Source organism: Passer domesticus, chromosome 20 (assembly GCF_036417665.1).
Source record: "Passer domesticus isolate bPasDom1 chromosome 20, bPasDom1.hap1, whole genome shotgun sequence".
Classification (NCBI taxonomy): domain Eukaryota; kingdom Metazoa; phylum Chordata; class Aves; order Passeriformes; family Passeridae; genus Passer; species Passer domesticus.
This window is the reverse complement of record NC_087493.1, coordinates 4,640,410-4,651,473: the sequence shown is the minus strand read 5'-3', so window position 1 is coordinate 4,651,473 and position 11,064 is coordinate 4,640,410. Positions and strand designations below refer to the sequence as shown.

At 40.9% G+C, this 11,064-nt stretch overlaps 1 protein-coding gene and 1 long non-coding RNA gene across 2 annotated transcripts; one reads left to right on the top strand and one right to left on the bottom strand.

The window, feature by feature from the left end:
- On the bottom strand, positions 1–11,064 carry NOL11 (nucleolar protein 11). Its single transcript, XM_064395254.1, has 18 exons — positions 10,902–11,064; positions 9,441–9,554; positions 8,682–8,738; positions 7,979–8,124; positions 7,661–7,718; positions 7,012–7,150; positions 6,408–6,611; positions 6,062–6,138; positions 5,258–5,381; positions 4,494–4,597; positions 4,173–4,247; positions 3,209–3,393; positions 2,841–2,966; positions 2,466–2,681; positions 1,906–1,984; positions 954–1,046; positions 574–681; positions 1–292 (listed from the first exon to the last, which is right to left on the bottom strand). The coding sequence occupies exons 1-18, from the start codon at positions 11,037–11,039 to the stop codon at positions 179–181; spliced, it is 2,157 nt and encodes a 718-aa protein (XP_064251324.1). The 5' UTR covers positions 11,040–11,064; the 3' UTR covers positions 1–178.
- Positions 679–2,683, top strand: LOC135284033 (uncharacterized). The gene is made up of 2 exons (XR_010349582.1): positions 679–782; positions 2,330–2,683. It is a non-coding gene; the product is annotated as an uncharacterized LOC135284033 (long non-coding RNA).

The following is an 11,064-nucleotide window of genomic DNA, read 5'->3' as shown; positions in this document are numbered from 1 at the left end:
TCCAGTCAAAAAGAGATTTTAATACACAAGGTTCAAACTTACAACTCCCATGTAGCTACAGAGTAACCAGGCTCCTCCTATGTAGAAAACAACTTTTGACAGCCCCAATATGGAGTGCTAATACATCCTTGTCATAAAAGGAATCAATACAAAATAAATGTGTTAATGAGTTTCAAATTCAAATGATTTCCAGCACTTCAATAGAATAGGTCTGAGATTCTCTCAGGTGGTTCAGTCTTTGTAATTCCCGCAAACTTCCTTCAATCTTGTTGAGTTCTGAGTAGAAACGTACCTGAAAAGAAGAAAACAGAGACATTTATAGTAAAACACACTTTTTTTCATACATCATCATACTATGCAACTATCTGTGGTTCTGCACAGTTTAAGATATTTAAACCAAATAAAGCAGCTTTTGAAATCCAAATGAGACAGAGGCAACTGCAATTCATTCTCAGGAAGGAGCATACAGAGGAGGACAGACATGATTTGTTGTTGTCTGTCTCCCCCTGTTCTCACATCCATATTCTCAATGCAACTGAAAATCAAATAATTATCCCAGAAGATGCAACTTACTTGGGCTCTCACAAACTTATGCAGGTTTGAAAGCAAGTCCTTTGCTTCTGGAAGCATCACCATGACCGTGAACTGAGCATCAAGCAACAGGCACATCCAATCCATGATCTGAAGACAAACAAGAAAAGTCCACTTACACTTCCCAGTCTGGAAATAACACATATTTGGCTTTAAAAGCCCTGGGTTCATATGTTCAGGCATATTTTAAGGTATATTTACATTTTGATTGTTAAAGTGTTACATTTGACTTCATTCAGGTTACACTGACAGGTCCTTGTAGAATGAATGCAGAGGTCAGCTGATTTTAGATATTCCCAACTCCTCACAGTTACACACCCCAGAAAGAGAAGGAAGCACAGCTCACAGAATGAGCTGCTCACCTGATTTATCGTGGGAGAGCGTATTCCAGGAAGAGTGGTGTTCACTTTTTCACTGCATTTCACATACAGGTAATACAAATACCTGAGAAATAGCTGAAAGCAGAAAAGTCAGAACATTTGTAAAGGACAAACGTTTAATGGACCAAGGGATTTTGTCCTGCACGTGGTAATACTCATAAGGGTTTTTATAAATTTATTTTTTGTTTTTGAATGCAACATAGATGCCTGTATACTACACATTACAAACAAGTTTTATGGCTCTCTTACACCACCCACAGCTGGATGTTTTGAAGATTCTCAGCAATATTCAGAGTAAATTACATTCAGGGGTAATCACTGATCCAGGGGATGTGTCAGAGCTGGGATCAACTTTGTTTTGATGTGTGGGGTTTTTCTAAAATCACTGGAAAAATCACACATATGCTCAGGTACACTCATAGTTCTTGAAGTTATATTTCAGATCTTGAGAAACAGGGGAGTTTGGTGGGTTTTTTCCTAAACTGAGGTGATCTAGATTTGTATTACATTTGGGATTATAGAGAGTTTGTTCCTCATATTTTCTAAACTTGTGTTCCTGATAGGACTGACTAAATTACTGTGTCTTTTTCCTTTTTTTAAAAACATCTAAAGCAAGGGAAGGTATTACTACTTGCTAACAGAATATGAACTTCTTCCATGTATGCTGGGTCATAAAGAGAGTTTCTTACTTACATCTTCTAAAATAAGGAACTACTAGAAATATCAAGAAAATTATGTAAGCATATGGAAAAATGTGATATTCCTTAATATTAAATCTTATTAGGCATCCTGATTTCATTTTCATGCATTAGTTTGTTATTCAGACTCCTGAAAGAATGGTGAATTTCTCATATATAATAGAAAAAAATCTCATCCCTTTCCTTCACCATGAAATAATAAGTGCTTTTACACTTTTTAATGTTAACATACTTACAATAGCTTGTTGAGCTGGAAGGTTTTTCAGGTGAGGCAAAAGAAATGTTTCAGTGTAAGCTGAATGGAGAACAGAATTTCTGTGCAGTGCTATTAAGGGAATAACATTGCAGGAAAAATACCAGTTTCTACAAACCAGAGTGAATTCTAAAGAAAATATCTCTCCAGGTTTTTGAGAGAAGCTCTATTTGAATCTTATTTCTATCATGAAATATCTACAGCAACTGAACCATTATGAAAGACTGAACTTGAACAGTTCTGTCCACTGCAAGGGTGTAACTGCCTGGTGTGTTTTAATGGGCAAATATCCAAAGCACTGATACCTTTTCTCTTAAGCAGAGAAAAATTACTGCAGAAGTGTAACAAAACTAAGTTTAAATTGGTACATTCTAAAAGCTAAATGTTTCTACTCATATTTTAAACAGCTTTTCTACTGAGCAGGAACAGCTCTTATGAGAACTGAAACTTTTAGCAACAGAGGATGTGCCTTTTGGCAACACCAAATATAAACATCCACAGCACGTGCAAGGCTCTGGCTTCCCTTCACCACGCAGAGGATACAGCAATGCTGCCTTCTGAAGGCCAACAGGGCAGGATTCACCATCTCTCTGGCTCTCCTTTGGGATTTTGGTATCACACATGTCCTGGTCCATCTCTTCACTGAAACCATTTTCTAGAATTTCACTCTTAACTTCCATATCGTTCAATTCAACATCGATGTAACAGATGACAGAATCCAGATTTACATCCATACTTTTAAGATGGTCTTCACTCATGCTGTAGAAAAAAAATTCAGACATTTAACACTTAATTATTAGCTTTAAAATCAGCAATGCCATCAAGTTCATCATATAATGAACTCTTCAAAGCTGATTATGAAAACAAAAACAGACTAAAATTTGGTGAAGAAAAAAGGAGACACTGATTTCGAGTTACCTTAAAAATGCTGTCAGGCAAGCATAAGTAATCTCTTCAGGAATATCTGGAAACCGTTCTAGGCAGATTTGTAAGAGATGCATGTCTTTTTTCTCCAAAGCAACAGCCATTAAATCTGGACATAAACTACAAGAATATAAAATTAATGGGTTGCACAGTTCACACTGAGAACTACACTGGCGACTAAGGCAGTGGTACGAATCTTCCTCCCCAGATGGATTTTTATGTAAAACACCAACTTCATCAGAAAATAAACACCTTTCCTACTAAATTCTGCTAAGTCAAGAGCAGCTTATAAAGAACTTTATTTCTACTTTTTTTAATTTTAAAGACTACTCCTTACACTTTAAAAAATGCAGAGTCACTACCTGTAGGAGAAGTCCCGGGTTTCAACGATCTCCTGCAGCAAATTTTGAGGGTAGTACTTTGGATTTTCTTTACATCTGTCTGTAACAGCAGTGACCACACAGCCAATAGTGGCTTGCAGATCTAGGGTCGGTGCTCTTGACATCAGTTTTTTCATTTCAACTTCCAACATGAAACTAGGAGCACCCTGGAAAAGACAAATAATGTGCAACTCAGAAGTACAAGGCACACATTTGAGAGCTACCCTGGCATTAATTAGAGGAAGTAGAAGCAGACCTATTTTGGAATTCAAGTTACAAAAATTTACAGAAATCCCTCACCACTCTGTGTTTTGATAGGATAGATTCTCTCAGGCATGAAAGAGCTAAATGAGGAGATTCCTTGCTCTGAATTCAAGCAAGCAGTAACTGCTCATGGATTAATCACCTGTTTCATCAGTGACCATACCAAGGTGTGCAGCCACAGGTGAACTGTAGGTAAGTTTCCCTTCCTGTGTGACCTATCACAGCACTTGCAGCAAATTCTAGAAAGGAACTAAAGAGCTTATTGCTGAATTTAGTGGAATTCCAGGAATTCAGTGGAATTCCTGACAATTCCAACTTCCTATGGCCAAAATGCATTCAACAAAATTAAGGCCATAAATAAGAACCTAAACAAGCAAAGTTCAGTGAAACATCCTCCCCTATTTACTGTAAGAGACTGTCATTAAAAATGAACAAATGTGTGCAAGTTTCCAGAACTCAGCTGTTATAAGCCATGTACAGTTCTCAAAACACACTCCTATGACAAAACTTAATTTCATCATGCCCAATAATGACAATAACAATATCCTTCATCTCACCTGCTCAATGCAGCTTGGTCAACCTGATATGTGCAAGAGGACATGGAAAGAGGTAACAGCTTAAGAGACACCTAGAATATCCTGAGAGTGCCTAAATACTACTTGGGGATATTTGGGTTACTTACTTTGAGTTTTAGCAAGAGCTCCCCAACTGATAATGTCCTTGACTGTTCAGCAACAGTGCTCGCTCTTGATCTCAACTGTGGTGAAGAAAAGCAGAGTTATTACTCAGCTCCAAAATATTTCAGGATTTCAAGCAAGATGAAAGGACACTTCACGTGTCAACTTGCTGTCCAGACTATAATTACTAACTCTAATTCCAGAAACAGTGTTAGAAACAATCAGGAACAGATAAAGTGAAATTTCTTTCTGCTGCAACACCTAAGAGTAGCAGCATGGGGAAGAGACAAGACAAACAACCTCAAACGACCCTAATGCTAACTTACATTTATTCTGGACTCTGCTTTCAGAGCTACAGACTCCTGGGACTGAAGGGAAACCACCAGCTCTTCATCTTCCAGGGTGTTCCAGTCCACAAACGAGGACACCTCTGGAACACACGAATGAAACTACATTAAGGTAACACTTACAGCACATTTGTTGAAGTATGAACATTGCATCAATTTCTTATGCTAACAGATACTTTCTAAACTATAATGCAAGTGATTTTATGCCAATTTTATTTCCCAGTTTTATTTCAGCAGCGGGTAATTTTATGACCTTTTTTATACTGTTTCTCTATTTTGCCTCTGGGAACCAGAGAAGTAAGTTATTACACAATTTATCCTGAGCATTACTTGCAATGTTTTACCACTGCAGTGTTTAAAACCACTATGACACTACAATTTTAAACTGAAGTTCACAAACTAAGGTTTGACATTGCCCTATCCAACCACAAACTCTTCAAAAATACTTTTTAGGAAACAGCATTCATCACCAGCATTCCAGTGTTCTCAGTAATTCCAGTATCTGAATGACAACCCAGGTTAAGTGAAGCCACAATAAATTCAGACATTTGGGTGCTTTGCTGTTCCCAGCATCAGTAAATTTAGCAGCCAGAAACACAGTACAGTGTGAAGTTGCTTCAAGCTGTTTAGATTCAATGAATTAATTTTATAGGACTGTATTAAAATAATTTTTATACAATTTCAGACATCTTCCTTTTACAAAAACTTTTCATTGTAATTGTAAAAAAAAAAAAAAAAATTACCAAGGGTTTGACTGTCCTTGAGCTTTCCCACAGCGGCTGCCAAGGATGATGTTTCACACTTGTACATAATTACAGTCAGCACTTTCCCATGAATTAGAAAAAATTTTTCCTCATAACACCACAACTGCAAAATATTAAAATGTATCATAAATGAGATAAGCAGAAAAGTGAGTTCCTGCACTCATGTGTAACTCCTTACTGTAAACTTCAACTGGAAGTCAGTGATCAGATTATTTTAAATGATTTTCAGTAGATTTAACCTTTGTTAGCAGCAGAAATGACAAGTGTTGAGTATTTTTCCAGGTATATCCTAAAATATAGTGGTTGCTCCAAGGCATTAAGTCCTCTGAAAATGTCACATTTTAAGTGTCCTCTTGTGCAATTTTAAGACAAAAGCAGTCAGCTGTTCTGGTTCACTACTGCATTTATTCCTTAGGTGTCATTTCACCTATTTGACTCTTGAATAGCTTGAAGTGCTGCTCAGGTGTTCATAGAATCATTTAGTTCTTCAACTGTAAATTGCCTGAACAGCACAGACACTGCTGGGTTTTGTGTTCAGTGATTTTATTCACACCAAGTAATAATGATCATGAGAAGTGACCAAGTACTAAACGATCACAGAAATTCCTACAGGCCACCACTCTCCCAATGAATATTCTGACAAAGTGCTCATCAACTGGTCAGTATTAATTTTGCTGCAGAAGTTGCAATTACTGCTCCTGCAGCAGCAGCAGAGCTCTGCAGCCCCTTCCCTGCTGTCAATGCACAAAGCTCAAGGACCCCAAAGCCAAGGCTGAGCTTTACCTGGCCGCTGGTCCCCATGGGCAGCTCCTTTGAGGTTTGCAACGTCTGAAATTTCGTATTCCATATTGTCAGAAGTTCTGAGGGAAGTAACAGATAGATAAGACCAAAAAGCAATATAAGTACTACACTTGCCTTTGCTACTTTCAGTTACAAAAGCTGCAGGAAACAGAAATAACTGTTTCAAAACAGCTCAGCCAGTATTTAGCATTAGGAATTACATCACTCAGGTTAAATCTCAATTCGAAGAAAAGTTGGTTTTCCAGGGAAGAGCACAATTTTCCCACCCAGTGCTTTGCCCAAGGAAACTTTAGACCTTACAATATCTTAAAATGATTTTTCAAGTTACCATTGGGTTTTGGCCCAAGTGAAGGCAGACTGCCCAACACTGCAATGTGGTCTTTGTCCAGGACAACTAAAGATGCTGTTTTCAGAACAGTTCCAGATACTGAAAGTTTTAGTAGTAGTGACTTGGACAAAACTTCTTCTTTCTCTTCTTCTTCAGTATCTTGCTGTAGAGGTATCAGAACCTGGTATACACAGCCACTGGAATCTGTCAAAAAAAAATAATCACTCATTTCCAATTTTTTTTGGTGGAAAAAACCTGTTTGATATCATATGGCAAAAGGACATTAAAAAAAACCCCACAATATCCAGTTAATGCCGAAAGAAGAATTAATGCAGGATATTTAAGGGACTTAAAATCCAAAGCAGCAAAATAAAAGTACAGCAATAAAGGTGCAGTGAGATCTGCAGGGTACAAGTGATTACAGGTAGGAACAGTTGGCCTTTGCTACCATTAAAGTACCAGGAATCTTTCATTACTACTTTAGCTGTTTTAGAAAGTTTAAAAAACTAAAAATATTAAACAGAATTTAATAAAAATGAAAATGTATGCCCTTTCATACAATTCTTTGCTTCATTATCACAACCCATTAACAAATACAACTTACACAAACACAGAAGTGTGACAGTTTGGTTTGTTAAATGTGCTGTGAAACGCTGTGGCCTGGCTAGTTTCTGTTGTTCAAGCTTGTATTTGTGTAGACTACCCAGCTTAGGTTTCTGTACGTAGATAAAAAAATCCTTATCCTAAAATAAAAAAAAAGAAAATTTTCCTTTAATTTACACAAAGATGATATAACAGAAATTCAGATATCAGTACTGCTTAACTCTGGATGTTGTGAAAATTAGGAAATTGTGTTTTCTATAGGACATACAGAATCATTTGGAGTAGTCTGCAGACTAACAAGTAAAGAAAATTCTTATTTGATTCAACAAATGGATTTACAGGAAGAAGCATTTGCATAAAGACAGATTCATGTATAATTCCTTTTTTAGAAACATACATCCTATTCAAAAGATCTTCACAATGAGTGGTGAAGAGTCACACAATGTCTACTGTACTTCATCTTATTAATTGTTTTCTGCAGTTCTGAGAGCCCAATGCAACACAACTTCCATTTAATGCTGTGTTGATTAAATCAGGATAATGTTTCCACTAAAAGCGCTTAAAATCAAATGAAAGCAGTGATGGATTTTGAAAAAAGCACTGAGGTGTCCTGCTATGAGAGTTTTTAAAATAAAAAGTATTTAACTCACTTTCTCAGTAATGAAAATTATGACAGGTTGTTGGCCTTCCATGAAAGCTCCACTCCACCTAAAATCAGAAAGCTGGATGAACATCCTCCAAATTCTAGGTTTATACATAAAGCCATATCACTACACACTAGGCACCTTCTGATTTTTAGGAAATCTCTATAAATAACTCTAAGATTTTAAAAACAAAGTGTTGGGAGAAAACACCCAACTCCATGATCTCGGTCTTTGATTTTCCCCCATCCCCTCAAAAGAGGGAACAACTTTGATCATCACAGTCATTTCCCCCGAGCGAGAACCCCACAAAGTGGCCCCACTCACCTGATGACCTCAGCTGAGATGAGGTCCTCAATCTCCTGCTGAGGGGCCTCCAAGAGCACATCCAGCGTGCGAACCGCCCCTCCCCTGAACAGCACCAGCGGCCCGCCCCGGGGGAGGGAGTGGATCCTGTACACATCTGCTGAGAGCTGCAAGAGCAAAAACAAACTGTTCTCTGCTGCACCACCCTGAAAACCGAGTGCTTGGTTCATTATTCTCACTTTTGCCAATAAATTTTTAACAGAAAAATTATGAATCTTTAAGATGCTTAGAAACGTAGATCTGAATGTTGCCGATTTGCTGAAATGCCACAAATAATGCAAATTACTACCCAAAAAAAAGCCAGGAAAATGTCCTGATGAGCATCACATTCCTGAATCACATCAGGAAATACATAACAAGGTCAGGAGGTCATACAGCTGTGCTACAGCAACACACAAGGTGATGTTTAACACATCAACCAGCAGAAGATGAAGATCTGTGACTGAACACAATTAGAAAGTCCTCAGAAATGCTGGCCTTGGCATAAAAATCACTTTAAGAGAAATATTCTGATTATAAAGTCAGAATACTTGCAATACTCCACAACATCATGAAGCACAAGGTAAGCTAAAATGTAATATGGCCAATACTATGAAAATTGGAGCAGTTTTTACCTCCACAATAATCCAAAACACATAAAAGAGAAAAGCTGAAGGAGACTTACTGTTGCTTTAAAGGCTTTGTCCAAGTTCATGTCTTCATTCTTCCATATTCTTAAAACCTTTAAGAGAAGTATATTTTTTAGGTAAAACAGTAACACACAGACTTCTCAGCACTCAAAATACCAGGACCTGCACCAGGAGGAAAACACACAGGGAGCATTCATAGCAAGCTGAGTGGGAACTGCCCTGGGGGGGAGCAGAAACAGCAGGAATAGAAACCAAGCTCAGAAATCCTGAGCTGGAAAGAAAGGACAGGAGAGAATAAAGAAAAAGACACAGCAGAACTGTGAATTAAAGTGGATCAGAGTGATGGAGACAGGTGAGATACAGATGGCCTGATTTTCACAAGCAATGCAAGGCCAGAGTGACATTTCATCAACAGCAATGAAAAGCCAAAGGCTCAGCACGATCTAAGCAAATCCTACATAAACACAGGGAAACTTTAAGCTGTGAAACGAGCAAGAAAACAAGGATGGGGTGTGAACTTTTGTAACCATTCCAGTACCGTGATAACAAATGCCACCCAGGCTGTAACAGAAGTAACTCGTCCTGAGGGAGCGCCTGCACCAGGCACTGAGCATCTCCTGTGCCTGAGGGCCACCAGGCCATGGTGCCCAGCAGACCCTGCTCAGCTCACCAGTGTGCTGAGGGCTCCCCACATTGCACCCAGAAATGTCACACTGCTGGTTTTTCCCACCTCCATTCCCTCAGGAGGACCCACCCACTCCTCTGTCCCTCTCTAGAAGGATGAGGGCTCTCACCTTGTCGTCATGAACTGCAATGTACTCGTGGGTTTCAAAGTTGCACACCACAGGACAGGTGAGAGTCTGCCCATGTTTAAATGACCAACAGCCCAGGGGCTTCTGATCCGAAATCTACAGTCAGAACAAACACAATGCAGTTCACATGTAACACGTGCAAGATCACTTTGGGGATTCTCTCATGACAGAAAGGAAATGTGAGGCAGCCACCTCTGACCTGAGTGAGAATATTGAAATATGGAAATGCTTTACTCAGAAATTCCTCTTGAGCATTCCTGTTTCCACCTCTAACACCAACAATTTCAGAATAACAGGAAAGAACTCTACATTAATTAGATTTCTTGTCACATAAGAAATAACTTTCACCTGTAACAGTCTGAAGGGGTTATGTCGTGAAGCACAGGCACAAGGCATGGCTTTTTCCAAGGGCAAATACTCATTTTATCACTAGTGTGATTTGTTTTTACTGACTAACAAAACCACACACACTTGTGCTTTTTCTCTTCCCATTTCCAGGTGAGTTGTTGGGACCAAGAGCAGTGGATTTTGCAGCCTGAGCTCCTGCTCTGTGTGATTCACAGCCGAGGGCACTGGAGCCCCTCTCCTCCCTCCAGAGCACACTGGGTGTATTTACAACACAGTTGTGTTGTCACATACGGTCTTGGCAGTGAGAATAAACAACCCAAGGGAGGTTGTACCATCAACCCACCTAGATCCTGGCATGGTTTGGGCTGAAGGGACTGCAGACCACCAAGTCCCACTCCCTGCCATGGCAGGGACACTTCCACTGTCCAGGGTGCTCCAACCCGGCTTGGGCACTGCCAGGGACCCAGGGGCAGCCACAGCTGCTCTGGCACCCTGTGCCTCACCACCCTCACAGGGAACAAATTTTTTCCAATATCTAATCTAAACCTACTTTCTGTCAGTTTAAGCCCATTCCTGCTTGTCCTGTCACAACAATCCCCAACCGTGGGGATGTGATAGTCAACTAAACACAGAAATTCAAATACTTGTCTTAAAGTTTCTTATTATGGTCTACTAATAACAGAGACCAGAACACATTTTCACTTTCAGGTGCTGCAAGCTAAAGTCTTCCTGCAGCTGACACTGAGCGGACAGCCCAGAACCTGGCACTGAGGGAACACGCTGCTGTGGCTTCGGGAAAGCATTTTTTGGGACGGGGAACGGACAGAGCACATCAGCTTTCAAAAGGAGAAATACACGCACAGGCGCCGGAGCCGCGCCGCGCTCCCGAGCAGAGGGAGCGGGGGCAGCGGGGAGCGCAGGGGCAGACACGGCCGGCCCGAGCCGTTCTTCCCGCGTTCCCCGCCCGGGCCGGCGGCAGCGGACAGCGGGGCCCGGCCGGACAGGCCGGGAGAGGGAACGCGGGAGGCAGCGCGGCCCCGGCCCGGCCCGGCACACCCCACGCCGGGGCCGCCCCCCAGCACGCGCGCGCGGTACCTTGAAGAGCGTGGCGGCGCGGCCGCCCTCGGTGAGCAGCACGAGGTCGCGGCCGGGGCCGGGCTCCAGGCACAGCCCGGGGCCGCCGCCGCCGGGGCCCGGCCCGCGCAGCGTGAAGCTCTCGCACAGCGCCGCCATCTTCGCCAGCCCGGGCTCTCGCGAG

Bases quoted from the DNA above. Each gene is read 5' to 3' on its own strand.
- NOL11 (XM_064395254.1), bottom strand. From the start codon at position 11,039: ATGGCGGCGCTGTGCGAGAGCTTCACGCTGCGCGGGCCGGGCCCCGGC. The intron at 7,151-7,660 runs GTGAGTTAAATA...TTTTTATTTTAG, and splicing joins TAATTTTCATTACTGAGAAA to GATAAGGATTTTTTTATCTA. The intron at 1,047-1,905 runs GTAAGTATGTTA...TTCTGCTTTCAG, and splicing joins TTCCAGCTCAACAAGCTATT to CTATTTCTCAGGTATTTGTA.